General features: G+C 40.7%; 1 protein-coding gene across 1 annotated transcript in view; it reads right to left on the bottom strand.

Annotated features, from left to right (window-relative positions):
* The window catches only part of CAPN5 (calpain 5), an 808,497-nt gene that overhangs the window by 505,859 nt on the left and 286,097 nt on the right, over nucleotides 1-16,541 (bottom strand). Inside the window, exon 2 of the mRNA XM_044073347.1 lies at nucleotides 12,779-12,910. Coding sequence (XP_043929282.1) covers nucleotides 12,779-12,910 — 132 coding nt within the window. The remainder of the gene's footprint in view (nucleotides 1-12,778; nucleotides 12,911-16,541) is intronic.

Raw genomic sequence — 16,541 nt, 5'->3', positions numbered from 1 at the left:
ATTGTTTGTATGTATGTATGTATGTATGTCTTTCGGCTTTTTCACGGTTAGGGGTCGTCACAGCGTAACTCCGGTCCGCTAATGATTAGCAGTTGACTTTTACGTGCCGGGTTGCCAGCCCTGACGCACCACCTTCAACGAAGGTACGCCCATTCACGCATGTCTCCACGCATAAGACGCTCTAGCGGAGAATCGAACCGGATCTATATAGTGTATGTGTATCTGGCAATGTGGTTATATGCTTTAGCTAGTTTAAGATTATTTGTAGAAAGATTGTTGAATATTGGGGAAGCGTATAATAGGGTAGAAATTAAGTGGGTTCTAGCTATTGTGGTTCTGGCAACTGGTGTCAAGAAGGGTTTTATTCTATAAAGGGATCCAAGTTTTTTGTTAATCAATTTTATTGTAGTGTTTATGTGAGTGTCAAACTTTGATTGTCAATTGTATTTACTAGGAGTTTGGTGGTGGGGTCAGGAGAGATAACAGTACTGTTGTTGGATGCAAGTGTAAAATGAAGTGGGGGAGACAAGTGAGAGGGTTTAAAGAGCAAAAGTTTGTTTTTTTTTGGGGTTGAGGAGAAGACAGTGGTTGGAGAACCCTTCTTCTATAGTGGTAAAGGCTTTTTGTGTGATAGAATGAAGTTCAGTTTGGGATGAGGCAGAACAGATGATAGTAGAGTCATCAGCATACTGAATACAAGTGGAGAGTGGAGTAGAGAGATGACGGTCATTTGTGAAAATGGAAAACAGAAGTGGACCTAAAATAGAGCCCTGAGGGACACCTAGGGAGGTGGGAATGAGATCAGAAAGATGGTTTTGCCAGAGAACTGCTTGTTTACGGTTTTCTAGGTATGATGTAAACCAGTTCATAGCAGGATTGTCCAGTGACTTCAGTTGGTGGTGGAGAAGTTGATGATTAACCATGTCGAACGCTTTAGATAGGTCTACAAAGAATGCCGAGGAAAGAATATTGTTATTACGATTATTGTTGATAGAGTTAGTAAAAGATAGCAAGGCAGTGGTAGTACTGTGAAATGGCCGGAATACATGTTGGCAGTTAGCAAGGAGATAGCAAGGCAGTGGTAGTACTGTGAAATGGCCAGAATACATGTTGGCAGTTAGCAAGGAGATTATACTGAAGTAGGTGAGTTATTAATTGTTTGTGGATACATTTCTCCATAATTTTAGCAAGTGGAGAGAGTAGAGCTATGGGGCGATAGTTGGAGAACTCAGTAGAGTCACCACCTTTGTGAAGTGGGATGATGTGTGAGATTTTCCAAATAGATGGAATGGTGCCTTCTTTTATGGTCAATATGGAGATTGGGAAGGCAATGGCTTTGGCTCCTATTTGGAGGTATTCTGCTGGTAATTTATCAGCTGAGGGGGTAGTAGGTTTTAACTTTTGAAGTAAGGAGGAGATATAGGAGGTGGGTATAGGTTCAAGGTGAAAAGGGGGGGTGGGGCTTGGGATTGGCAAATTGGAGGTATCAGGGTTTTGTTGATTTGCTAGATTTAATATAGTAGTAGTAAAGAAAGTATTAAAGGCATTTGCTGTTTGTATTGGACAATCAGGTTTGGAGTCTAGTGGATAAGGCATGGCAACTTTGCCAGGGGAAAGTAGTGTGTTAATAGACCAGAATTTTTGTGGCTGTTGAAGGGAAGATTGTTGAAGTTGGGTATAAAAGTTCTTTTTATCTTGTAGGATGGCTTTTTTTGTTAAGTTTCTTTGTTGTCTAAAAGTTTGGTGATCGATAGTGCCTTTTGTGGTATGCCATTTAGCCCAAGATTTATTTCTATTATGGATTAGTTTCTTAGCTGAATTTGAGAGCCACGGTGCCGGTTTGTTTTTCATTCTTATGGAACGCATTGGGGCATGACGGTCTAGGATTGCTAGGAAAGTGTTATTGAAGTAATTAACTGCTTCATTAATAGGGAGTGACTTAAGGGGAGACCAGTTGCATTGTTTAAGTTCGGTTAGGAACAATTCGTGGTTAAAATGTTTTTTGCTACAGGCAGTTCTGACTGAAGTAGGAATACTTAAACTTATTTTATGTCTGATAATGTATATTAGAGAGTGGTCACTAAGGTCATCTGGGAGGGTTCCTATTGTATAGTTTTGTGGTGGACAGTTTGTTAGTATTCAATCCAGGATGCTTTCTTTATTAAGTTTATTTGTTCTGGTTGGACAGTTTATAGCTTGTGAGAAGCCATACAGGTTAATCAGGGTGGATGGATTGGTGTTGTTACATAAGTACCAGTCAATATTAAAGTTACCTAGTAGTATTGTTTCCTGAGGGAGATTTGAAGAGAGCCAGTTTAATAAGTCTTCTAATAGTGTGCGATTTTTACCTGGGGGAAGATAACTGATTTGTGGGAGTTAAGTTGGAGTTTAGTAATAATTATTTCTAAGTTGTTGTCCAAGGGTAGTTTATGATTTCTTTTGTTGATTTGTAGTCCTGCTTTGTAGAGAATTGCTACCCCTCCACCTTTTTTATTTGTGTGGTCTTGTCTAAAGATACGATAGCCTGGGGGAATAATTTCAGTATCTTTTATTGTGGGTTTGAGCCATGTTACGGTTAGGCAGAGGATGTCAAATTGCTGGACATCTAGAAGAGCAGGAATTTGTGGCATTTTGTTGCATATACTACGTATGTTTAGATGGGCTATTGAGAGTGATTTGGAGGGTTTGGTTGTTGGTAAAGGGATTATATTAGGTTTGTTGCAGTTAGTGGGGACTGGGTGATGGTTTGGGCCTGGGTTGGGGTGAATGTCACCATGTGTTCAGGAATGGATTTGTATAAAGTTGTAGTACTGGAGAGGTTGACAATGATAGTTGCATAATTTTCTATTTAGAATTTAGTATCTAATATGAGTTAGGCGGTGATATTTGGCTTGAAAGTACCTGGGCTTGTAGATGGCATTAAAAAAGCTTGTTGATGAAGGTGGAGAAGTTGTTAAGAGTTTGTTGGGAAGGGATGGTAAGAGTAGAGAAGAGGGGTTGTTCATAGGAGGTTAAGAGGTAGGTAGTGGTAAGAGTTGTCAGGAGTGAGAGTACTAATAACCATTGGTGTTGGTTAGGCATGGTAGAAGAGTGTGTAGTAGATATTAAAGGAGAAGGATTGAAGTGGGGGTTGACTATGTAGGATAATACAGATAGTAGTGGGAGGAGATTTATACTTGAGGGGAGTGAAGGTATAGATATAGGGTGCGGCTGTTATAGATTCTATGATTGGCTATTGGTAAAAGGGGGTGTGAGTATGAGGGTATAAGTTGAGGTAATGGGGGCGGATGAGAATTGGGGGCAGGGTAGGGGAGCGGAGTGAGCCCGAAGGGCGAACTGAGCAGGAAGACACAAGAGAGTGTATTGCCAAGGAAAACAATCTGTGGAGTGGAAGAAGGAGCTGGTAGGTCAGAGACGGAGTGAACGTTTAATTGGTAAAGTCAGCTAATGTGTAGAGTTATAATATGTTACTAAACTAGAGTGTGGTATAGAAAAGGTGAGGATGAGAGGGTAAGAAGGAGCAGGTCAGGAAAGAGACTCCGTTTAAAAGACTAGTAGGTAAGGTATAAGGGAGGTTAGAAGAAAGTCTATGAGGAGAAAATAGAGAGGTGTTGAGGCACCACCTTGTGGCCAGTTATTTAACTGCAGTGACTGGTTCCTAAGCAAGGGGCTAAAAAGAAACAAAGGGAACAAGTAATAAAGTTAAAAGAAAGAAAGGAATAGGAGTAGGTGAGAAAATATAAATTGAGATTCAGCACTAGTAGAAGAAAGGGAAAAGGGGGTTATTGACTGCTGGCTGTTCTGGAGGGAAGCTAAACTAACCTATGAGAGTCTTTTAGTTAGCACAGACATACAGAAACAGGACATACTTTCACTGTCTTATTGAGTAGTTCTCAGGGAGCTGAAGGGTATGACCTTAATTGGAGAAATTTCTGTGCTTCCAGGAGAGTAGTAGGCAGGTATATCGGTGCTTGAATGGACCAGATAACCAAGCCAGTATGGGATAGGAAAATAGAAAGGTAGTGAGGCTTACAGTATAAATATTAGAAAGCAAAATCAATTATAACAGATACATTTGAAAACATCTGCCAACAATAATAGCAGCAATATATACATGTTAAGAATATCTAGACAATGAAATAAAAACTCAGATATGTCAAAGAATCTAACAATTGAACATATTACAAGCTTAAGATACAATGTTAAGAGTATAGGCAATGTATTTCTTTGTTTTAATTGTTGGATGAGACAGTCAATATACCTTTCACAGAAAGTTGATGTTAAACTGTAAGGTAATTACTTAAAAAAAAATCTTAATGATATAGGTTCTATAACACAGATATGGGTGTGTAATAATCGGGTTGAACCCTGCGTATAGCTAACCTGTTAAAGACCGAGGTATGGTCTATGTGAAAGAAGGTAAAGACAGTGTGTATTCCCTATAGGTAAAATCAAAAACCAATTAACTACTAGCTACAGTGGGAATGGAGAACTATATTGGCCTCCAGGTAAAGTAGTTGGGTAGAAACAACTACTTCGCAATTAACATCAAGCGATCTTAAGGAATGTATACAGCAGGAGACAGAATAGGCAAATTGGCAAATTGATTAAAAGTTGTCTTTACAGTAGCCGAACCTAGCAGCATTAGTCGTGCTAGCTCAGCAATGACAAGGCATAAACCTTTAGTTTATAAAAAAAATAGCTACACATACACATCTGTCTAACACACACAAATACACAAACAGTTGTATATTTCAGTACATTTGACACTGAAAGCCATTTGACCAAAAGTCCATTTCAAACTATTAATGTTTAGAAATGTTTTTACGTTGTCACTCCTGAGCATGGAAGTTGCTAGTGTAGTAATTTAGAAGGTTTTGTGTGGTTTAGTAATGCCCACCATCAGGCTCTACGCCCAGATTTGTAGATGTTTGTACACAGCACTGACTCACTGTGTGCGGTGTTCTCTTTACAGGTGTTTGACGTTGGAGTTAGAATATATAATTAAGGGAGAGGGGGCTTTCTGTTTATAATTTTTTCAACAATTTTTTTTTTCCAGTCAAATGGCTTTCCAATCAAATGTACTTTCAATCACCTTTCTCGACCATATGGCTTTCAGTCAAACGCACCTTTGAAGTGTTCTGTGTAGTAGTACTGTTAAGGACAGATCTTTGTAGGGTAATCTGTAGGGTCAGAGCCAAGAGCAGGATTACAGTTTGCACACAGATTAAAGGTGGTGCACGTGCCTGTCCTTACACACATGTGCTAACCTTAACCCTGTCCCTAACAAAAGGGCTGCACATTACCGTATGAAAAGCCCTTTCCCTAACAGTATCACTATTTAGGCAGAGTTTGTCTGGTGTAACTGTTTTTGTGTGCATATTTACCTCACAAACCATAAAAGGAATGTGTCTGCTTTTCCTTTTGTGATTAGTGTAGTGTGTCGGCCATTTGTTTGGTCATTTAAAGTGAGTGTCAGCATCAGAAGTCAATGTTTCTGTGCATCAAGATTTTAACACACACACAATCTGTCTACATGTATACACACCAGAATTACATCACAGAAGACAAGTAGCTATAATGGGGGGGGGGGGGGGGGTAGCAGTAGCTCACTACATGCACCAAGGGATAGAATTCTGAATAAAACAAAACAGGCTCAGCTGGCAGTCCCCAAGTTGGCATAGAGCCAGTACACTGAAAAAGCAAGGAATGAACATAACCGACTAATCAAACACTATTTGGGTCAAAAATGCCAGTCCATTGAACCACACCCATTCTCCAACTACCAGCTTAATCCAATGTAGGATCACAGGGATGCTACAGTCCATCCCTGCACTCAATGGGTAGGGGGCACTGAAGCTCATTAGAAATGAGACAACCAACCTATCGCCAGACGTACACTTATGTACACCCAGACCCACACATTTTCTCTAATGGCACACATTTACAGACAATTTAGAGGTTCACAAATTTACCTATCGCACAAACCCAAATGATCAAAAATGTCTGAGACAATTTTACCATACATGAGTAGCAAAAGCCTTCCCTTAAATACCCCTCACAAAGGAGGTGAGATGTTTTTATTTGATATGACCTACTCAGAGGACATATTACTAAGTTAAGTGATACATTTTTTTTTTAAAAGCGAGTCATTTATTTTATTTATTGGCATTTGTTTACTAGGAAAGTCTGAATGGGTAATAAATGCCCTTTTTCAGCGAAGACCTGTTTTTTTCCCCATTTAAAAGCTTCACTTATTACACGGAGGGGAGGAGCGATGCAAGAAATCACAGCAAAGGAAACCATGCTTGAAGCACAGCCAGATATGTAGGCTTCCAGAAATAAGCTGTAGCTGCAGGCAAGGCAGGTGTGCAATCGGGTGACAGGTGGCATATGCAAAGATGAGCACAGCATGCAGTGTATACTACAGTTCAAACACCAAGACATTAGTGCTTAAAACAGCCACATGATGCCCAAACGGTTAACGATGCTCATCACCAGTACCTGGAAATAAGCTATGGCTGCCAGCAAGTTATTACTCACCTGGAAAAAGTAATGATGTAGGGTACTACTTGAGCTGGAACAAGGAAAGTGAATAGGTATGAGAAGGTCTAGCTGAGCAGGTAGGCCTCAAATGTATAGTAGTAGAGAGAGAGAGGTATTGGCATTCTATCAGGGTCCACAATGGTGCAATTAGGAACTTACAGTTCACTCCTACAAATGCTTTTCATTTACAAGCTTCTAATGTTTTCATGATAGCTGTTATGTACTCCTAATACAGGGGACACCTATAGTTGATAGTTGGCCATTCTTAAGCTTAGGCACAATTTCTGAAAGCACGAGGAACATGTCGGCCACCTATCCTTCCTGTTAATTTTGGAATGGTGGTGGAACACTTGAATGCACTGGAATTACCCAATGTAGTAATTAAGTTATTGCCCTTCAATACAGACAGATGGTAAGACGACAGTCAGCACTTTGTGTACCATTTTGGAGACCTCGTTACAGCAAAATGGCAGACTGGACAGAGGAAGACGAGAACAGGAGTAATAAAATATTTTGTGGTTTGCATTAGGAGCCATACGACAAGCAGACCGGATAGAGGAAGATAAGAACAGGAGTAATAAAATATTTCGTGGTTTGCATTTGGAGCCATACGACAAGCAGACCGGACAGAGGAAGACAAGAACAGGAGTAATAAAATATTTCGTGGTTTGCATTTGGAGCCATACGACAAGACAGTTTTAATGAAAATAGAAGCTCTTCAAGGGAACACAAACAGTTAAAGTACATCCAAGTTTCTTCCTCAAAAAAGAAACTTCTTCCAGAGGAAGGAGAGTAAAGGTCATGGACAATGGTGGAACTGAAGAATGGGACAGAAACAAAGCCAACCCTATGAAGATATGGGTCACGGAGTACACTGTTAAGTTGCACATAAATAGGACCTTACCTGCAGATTTTTTTAAAAAAGGAAAAAATAGCTATGCTCACTGTGTCTGTGTAATGATTAAAGTAATAAGTGAAACGCCTATTAAACAGAGTCCCAACTCCTAAGAATGCTAGATTCACTTCTTACCCATTCAGACACCATTGTTCTGTTTCCTTAACTTCCACTCAACTACTTGCCAGTGGTCAATCTATGTAAACGCTTAGACACAGGTGTGTGACAAGCATGGAAAATGATCAGGCTGCAAACCCTCACGTCTAATAGGTAGGTAACAAATTGTCCTTACTAATTAATGAAAGTTTAAAATTCCTAGTTAGAAATTGTGTTTGAGTAGCAATCACCAAGTCAGCTGTCCAAACATACAAATTGTTTCTGGAGTCAATTTAGGAACTCAAAGAAGCCTGAAGTAAATCTGCAGCTTAATTATCATTTAAATGAAAAGCAGTGTTTTTGTAAAGCAGAGAACACAGTGTCTTGGTATTAAAGCAGTCAACTCTGCTTCTTTGACTGCCTTTCAAATTTTGCAAGGAAAACGGATAATAAAATCTGTACCAACACTGTGCATTTCCAAAATGTATACAATTACAAACTTGCACAGTGTTCAACACACAACTGTTGCTTCTGCCATACGACAAACCTTAATGTCCACACATTATACTGTCTTTAAGCACGATAACTTGGCTTCTTGTGGTACTTGTACTGTTTTTCCAGGTCTACACATTCTACAATCTTACAATCTTTCATCAGTTAAATTAGTTCCAATATATTTCCTTAGAAACAGCACAGAACAGCTAGCAGCACTGTTTTATGCCTCTGTGGTTGCCCCCATCAAAATATTTGAAGTGTTCTGAAAGACTTCTTTATAGAAAGCAAACTATATTTGTTCAAAGTCTCCAAGCAGGGGGTAAAGATCAAACAAAACATTTTCCCTGTTCTTGTCATCAATACCTACAAATCACCTATTCTACCCATGGGGGGGGGGGGGGGACTTCATCCAGGCAGCCACGGGAAGGGGTGGGGGAGTCTAAATAGGTCTTGCATCTCACTTCATCCCAAAAAAAAGACCAACAGAACCTGACTCCCAAATGGGATCCTTGAGGTGATGTGCACTTCTGCGCAAAAAAAACAAGTCCTGCATGGCAGCCATGCACTGTTTGATAGGACCGTGCATCTCCATCCTTCATGGATGCCAGGTGTCAGCACTAAGAAAAAAAAAGGCTGCCTTCCTCCACCTAGGATTGGGGAACTGGGAGTTGCTGCTTGTTACTACCCTCCACCACCAGCCCCTCCTGTGCAAACAGACTGTCAAGATTTAACTTCCTCTCGGACACAGAACTAACTAGTTTCAGCAACTTCAAACAAACATGCATACAATTTCTAGTGTGTGCGCCTTTAGGCAAAACCAACCGCAAAGTCGCTTGCACACATTTGACCCACTAAACTTGCTTTTTTGTTAAAAGTATCACATTTTCAGGAAAAACTCATGGCCTTGATTCACATACACACACATGGATTAAATATCTATCTGCCAAAAGTTTGATCTCATATGGAAATGGTCTTATTCAATCGTTCATCCTCCTAAATAGGTGTATATCTATAAAACCTAAGACATATCTCGCATACTGCACAAGACAAACTGGATTACAATCATAATAATCTATAGCATTACAGATGAAATACACAAATGCACCTGTCCTAATAATCCACCTATGTGTATTACAATTAAAACAAATAACTCTGGGTGGGTCAAAAGACCACCTCAATTACCATAACTTGATTGCACATACAGCACCAGCAAACACTGAAAGGTAGAAAGTACTGAAAAGAATTCAGTGAGAGACCTTAAGAAAAAGGCAGCATTTAAGAACAGTGCTTCTCTAATTAAATAAACACCTATTTTCAAAGATGTCATGGGAGTTTTGCAGTGCAAGGTGACCTATTCAGACTAATATGGTATGCAGCTCAAGCAATGGATCAACTTCAAACAGATTATGTATGCTTGAGTCTCAAAACTTTGAGAACTTCTGAGCTGGACTGCCACAACTTCAAAGGGATCTGAAAACATGACCCAGTATTTCTCTTACGACAAGCTAAACATTATTTGTGAGCACCCCACACATTTTTTGGGGCTTTTCTGGTTCAATTATCATCACAATGAACAATACATGCTGTAAGGATATGTTTCTGACCTAGAGACCCGCTAGACTCTGGAATATACTGCCCATACATGTCAAGCAGATTGCCTCTTTGGCCCTCTTCAAAAGGAACCTTGATGACTAGATGGGAGATAGCAGATTCATCCCGGGGGTTTCACAGTCGCCCTGCTAGACAGAGGTCCAGTGAAGTAAATACTGTGGAAAGAAATAGCCAGGGAATTGTTATGGCTAGGCTTGCATAGGCCCTAGGGCCGAAAGCCTAGTACCAACCTATGAATACATAGTGATCAGTATCTTCTCTCCTTTGTGATGGGTGACCAGAATGTCTCCTTACAGATGGTCATTGTAAACACAATCAGTTCTCTGTAAGGCCAAATCTAAAAGCAAATTCCTCTACATAGTGGTGTTTTCATCAGAAGGCGATTTGTAGCAGTAGCAGGTTAAGGGGATTCCAGGCATTCAAAAGGTAAGAAACTTACAATATAAGCCATAATAATGACCCGTTTGGTATGCACATCACAAGACATCTGCAACAACTGGACAGGCCACAGAAACACCTCACTAAAAGAATCACAGGCCTAAAGCAGATGCTCTATGCTGACAGACTAAAAAAAAACTCAAGCTATACTCTGTCGCTTATCGTCTACTCAGAGGTGATCTCTGCTTAACATACAAGGCCATGTCAAACCCACAGCTGTTGGACATGCTACACTCAAAGAAATCCCAATCCATCAGAGACACACGCTCCAGGGACTTAAACCTTGTCATCACAATGAACAAAACATGCTGGAGGGATAGGTTCCTGACCCACAGACTCCCCATACTCTGGAATAGACTGTCCATACATGTCAAGCAGAGTGCCTCCTTGGCCCTCTTCAAAATTAACCTTGACGATTGGATGGGAGATGGGAAATTTACCCCAGGGATCATGTCAATAGCCCTGCTAGACAGGGGTCCAGGGAAGTAAATATTGTGGGAAGAAATAGCCAGGGAATTGTTATGGCTAGGCTTGTATAGGCCCCTAGGGCCAATAGCCTAGTACCAACCTATGAACCTACAATAACCCATAAATCACATCAACAAACCAAAAACACTGTTTTCCTGCAGCCACAGCTTGGCGTTAGCAAAAATAATAGTATAACCTGCACATCAGAGATATGTAGCTTTAAGAGCATTATCAAAAGATTGCTAATGTCCAACTGTGCAATATTTTACGTGCATTCGGCCGGCTTGTGATTGATCACTGTTAATTTACTGGGATACATTATTATTCTAGCCAAGCCACTAAAATCAAGGCAATGGAAGTTTATAGACATTCAACTGCTTTTCAATGCTCAGACAACTAAAATATTTACAAGCCAAAAATATTTCTCTTGTGTTCTCATGTAGCTTTCATCACTGATCCATCTGCATCCTTCAACCACAATTCCAGTCTAGAAACAGCACTTACCACCTGCTGCAGGACAAATGGCTTTTTTTCCAGGGTATTTCACTTTTTACAGCCTCCTCCAGGAGCCAGCATGATTCATTTCACAGATCAAACCTATGCAACCTGATGGACTTCTTTGAGAAGTCACCAAAGCAACGGATGAGGGCAAAATCATTCCCACTGCTTACCTTGACCTGGCCAAGGTATGTGACAAGAGCCCACTCGGGCATTGTTGACAAACTCAAGAGGTTAGGTAGAAACCATGTGTCATTCTGTGGCTAGCCAACTGACTCACAGAGAGGACCCAGGAAGACAGAATTGGCGAGTCCACCTGTACAAAGAGGGCAGTCACAAGTGGAGTCCCTCATGGATCATTCCTTGGACCGCTCCTTTTTGGCATTTACTTCTCAGAAGTCTAGGTTTCACATGGATGGGGAGCCTTTCCCAGAGTTCCTCTCTAACCCAATTCAACTGCAATTTGGACAACTGGATGGGAAACTGGAAATTCATCCCTGGTTTGGCACCTATGTCTCTAATGGACACAGGTAGCCAGTAAATGGCTTATCTCCCAGGCCCATGGTTACACTTATCAAAGGTATCAGAACTTATCAGAAATTTGGGATGCAGGGCTAGGCTTAAAAAGGCCCTTGTGGCGGTTAGCCTAGTAAACACCTATGAAGCTATGAACCTACAAAATGTGCTAAAACATTTTTTTCCAGGCATGACTAAGCTGTCTTACAAGAATTGCTCATCTTCCTGACGACATAGTTACTGGTTTTGCTACGTACTGCAATTTCATTTTTATTTATACAGTATAGCTTTTCGCTTCCTATCCTCTAACCATCAGGTCTCCCCAATAGCAGTACCCCAGTTCTGGCTCCCTAATGGTGGGGATGCATCTTCAACATCCACTTGGGGGGGTCAACTGGTGGGTGGACCTGAAGTCATCCTCACCGGCATTGGAGGTAGTTGGGTATGAATTAGCCACTAAAATCCTGGTTGCCAGGGTCATACTTAGAGATGTATACTTCAATGCCACCTGGAGGGGTATATGACTGCAACTTAAACTTAAATGTTTTATCTCATCCTAATTTCAAAGAACAAAGAATGTGGCAAAAATTAAATACAAAAAGAAGTCATCAGTCATGCTACATGCTAGTAAGCAAGGTGACAGCTTAGATTAAACTGCAAAATTTGAAACCGCTGAGCAGAACCCCTAAAACCTACTTGACAGAAAGAGCCCAAGAAATTTAGCTTGGAAGGTAATCTGACAGATGGACCACAAAAAACACACACAACGCAGACGCGCGCAAACAAACACACACAGGTGTATGTGTGTGCTTGTGCACACATGCCTATTAATTACACAATATTAGAAATGAAAGTCAAAGCTGTTATGGGTCCAATAACCAACTGCTGACCTTCTACTAAATGTCTTCTTTCCGGCACTATTTGTTTGCAGTGCATAGCAATAAACATTAAATAAACCATTTGAACCACAGGTTTCTACACCATAAGCATGTCAGCTCATCCAAGTGGGGGTTAATGTATGGTCCAACATCTAATCACCGACTTTTTAGGGCTTAAAATCTTTAGGCAGTGACAAATCACTGGAGAAAAAAATAGATTATCCACAAAATGTACTTCTGCTGGGTGTTCCAGGACATCAAAAAAATAGAAAATTATTTTGGAATAATAACCTTTATGCCCTTTGCACAGCCTCAAGTCATTCAATCCTTTGCTTACCTTATTCCACAGTGCCTCTCTGGAGGCCAAGCTAGAGCTGGCTGCCACAAACCAACAGTTTCCCACTTGCCCCTGATGGAGGTCATGGCTGCTGATTCCATTTACAACAAGATGGGGATTTTCACAGATTTCCTGCGTAAAAGAAAAAAAAATGATACAATTAATCTGCAAGAACAGATATGATGCAACAATTTTGTCAAAATCGTCATTTTTAAGGGTAGACAAAGTGCATTTTTTTTACCAGTTCTGTAGACAACTTTTCTGGCATCCTGTGCAACTCTCTGATCTAGCATTCCTCTCAACTCAAAGTTCAGGACCAAAAAATAAAAAAAAAGTTTCTTTAAACCATATGAAGTTATTTGTTACACACTTAAGTGGCTTGCTACAGTCTAACCACTAGACAGAGCAATGAAGTGCTTCAGTCGTGAATGTGAAAGCATTCATTTCTGAATTCTGGAGCAACACTACTGTTCAAATGGCATCACCTGATTATGCCCAGACACCCTTCACCAAGGGCGGATACCACCTTTGCTCCACCCATGTTTTTTTTTTTTTAAACTTAAATAAATAAAGAGGAAAGTTGTTTCTTCCTTTTTGAGCTGTAAAGTGTTCCATCACACTTTGACAGAACTTCTGACCAAAGAACATGCTGCCTTCAGTGTTGTGCATTATTCCCCACACTTAATCCAAATAGATGTGGCCACTTTTTAAGTAAAATACTGTTCTTCCCAAAACTGATATCAATGAAAATTCAGTGCACTTCACCCTCTGTGACATCGCTGTAAAGACCGCATGGGCTATGGCCATAAAGTTTAACGGATGCAGCACACACAGCACAAGGCCTCATCCATTAAAGCCTTCGGACGCACTAACTTCAATGAGGAATGCAGCACAATTATGCAGTCATATATTTAATAAGTTTAAGAAGCTTTTTAGTAGTAGTATGCCCACGCAATACAAGTAGAATGCTACATCGAAGAGTCATGATGTACATTACGAAGTATAACAGAACTTTAAAGATAAGATTCATCATTTTATTCAGTGCTATGGCTCCATCTGCTGTCCACTTAGGGAATATTGTTCATAAACCATAATTGGAATGAATGGAGAAATGCAGCATATAGCAGTAAAAGAAATGTCCTCCAGTGCTGCTTCTGGACTCGCTACTTTTCAAGTGTACTGCTGTCCGATGCAAAACATTTCAACACAAAAGTGAACCAGTAGATTTTAATGGATCAAATATGTCACCATGACTGTGAAACTTTCTAAACAAGTTGACCCTTAGATGGTTCACAGTAAGGCCCATTAGAAACACTAACAGTCTTAAAAGAATGATTAGCATTTTATTAAATCTGAAGTCTTAAACTTAGAAATTATGGAATATTTGCTTCAAGCTTCTAAAAAAATAGGTCACTGTTATACCTATATAGCCAACCAATGGTTCAAACCTTTAAAATGTAAGCAGACTCCATAGAACCTACAAAATATCTAGTTGAGGCGGTCACAAGTAAAGATGGAGATTTCAAAGCAAATGTACCTAATAGTAAGCAAAGGGCTCCAACTTCCATAATTCAGCTGTTTGTGATAGTATGTTAATACTTGCATAGAGGCAGGTGTACCAACCAGAAGAGGTACAGAACTAGCAAAAAACAAGTCACCATGGTGGAATCACAAAATCAATAGGCCGTATAACAGAAGGAAGAAAATCATGGCAAAAATTAGGAGGGGCAGCACCCAGCAGGATAAAAGCACGCTCAAACTAAAACAACCCAGAGGACAAATAAAGTCTACAAGGCCAAATTTAATGCAAGTTTGGTCTCCCAGGCCACGAAGGACCACAAAGCATTATTTAGCTATGCCTGCAACCTCAAAGGCAATATCCAACTGTGTACAGACCTCACTGTAAATTAAGCCACCTATATGGAGCCAGAAGATGTAGCAAACCTCCTGGCTGATGAATTCATCTCCAACTTTATCCCTCTCTCCCCCTCAACCTTCCATCAGGAAATACCATCAAATAGAACTCCCCCTAATATCATTAGGGGAACAGGTCCTTAATGCTGTCTCTAAGACCAAGAACACTATCAGTGGGCCCAGAAAATATCCCAGGATGCCTTCTAAATAGGATGAAACATGACCTATCGGGGCCACTGGAATTACTATAACTGTAGCCTCCAAACAGGCTTAGTGCCTCATGAATGGAGAATGGCAACAGTCATCCCTCTGCACAAAGTTAGGCATCTACAGACCCTGAAAACTACAGACCCACAAGTCTCACTAGTCTTTTATATAAAGCCATGGAAAGAATCATCACGGAGATGATCAGAGATTAGTAAACCTCCAGACACTGGACCCAACTCAGTTTGGTTTAATCAAGGGCATATCATGCCTACCCAGCCTGGTAACTTTCTTTGAGAATGTAACCAAAGCAATGGAAGAGGGGAAAAAGGTTCACATTTCCTACCTTGACCTAGGTAAGGCATTTGACAATACCCCACTCAGACAAATTCAAGAGGTTAGGTACAAACTCGTTTGTCACCTGGTGGACAGCCAACTGGCTCACAGACAGGACCCAGGAAGTTAGAACTGGGGAGTCCACCTCTACAACAAGGCCAGTCACAAGTGGAGTCTCTCAGGGATCAGCCCTTGGACCGCTCTTTTTTCGCATTTACTTATCAGAAGTAAAGGCCAATCTCAGTGGTCTCTGGCTGACTAAATTTGCAAAGGACTGTAAATTAGGAGTGATTATTGACTCCCACACTGACAAATGTTCTCCAGGAGGGGCTGACACAAACAACTAGTGTCAGGGCCATGGACTAAAACTAAATGCCAAGAAATGCATAATATCCTTTGGGAAGTCATCCATCCCTGGTAACTACCATTTTGACAATACAACCATTAGGGCTGACCCAGTAGTCAGGGACTTGGGGACGCAGACAGCAATCTAGCCTTTGACCATCACGTGTCTACAGTACTGAGGAAATCATTCTATGTTGCACACCTTATAAACAAAGGTATGGCATCGAAGTCATTGTTCCACTGTATTTGGCATTCACCAGACCTGTCACAGAGTACGACGCCCCCTTTGGTATACTTAACAATTGGAATGTCCACAGAGGTTCCTCACTAAAAGAATGCAGGGCATAAGTAAAGTTTCCAATGCATACAACCTCAAAGCCCTATCCCTGCATTGTCTCCTACAGGTTTTTGAGGGGAGATCTACGCTTGGCATATAGTGCCTTATCAGACCCCACTATGATGGACCTCCTGCATCTCCACAAAACAATCAGCGCCAGAATTACCAGTTTTAAAGACTTAAACCTTGCCTGTGATATAAATAGGACCTGCTGGAGAGACAGGTACATATCCCAGAGACTATCCCATCTATCAAACAGGCTCCCCAACAATGTGAAGCAGCGTTCCTCCCCAACTCAATTCAAGTGCATAGATCAGAGTGTATGCGGTGCGTCTAAGAAACGTATCAAGGACCGAGCATGCAGACAAATACCAGGCACGTGCTATTCCTACTGCTATTTTGAGTGTGCAGCCAGAGTGTGAGAATGTATGATTGCAGCAGTTAGTTTGTATGCAAGTTACTTAAGTTAAAGTTATAAACTTCTATCATGATATTTGTATAAAATAAAGCTGCTTGAACAGAACCCACGAAGACTCTTCTATTGCATCCAAAGTAGGAGAGCGACATGTCAGAAATGGGATAGCAGAGAATAATACCATGAGCTGCAGAGATGACAGTGAAGGGAAA

This window comes from Protopterus annectens, chromosome 5.part1 (assembly GCF_019279795.1).
Source record: "Protopterus annectens isolate FY-2018-M chromosome 5.part1, PAN1.0, whole genome shotgun sequence".
NCBI lineage: Eukaryota > Metazoa > Chordata > Ceratodontiformes > Protopteridae > Protopterus > Protopterus annectens.
The sequence above is the reverse complement of the archived record's forward strand: the minus strand, read 5'-3'. Positions and strand labels throughout refer to the sequence as shown.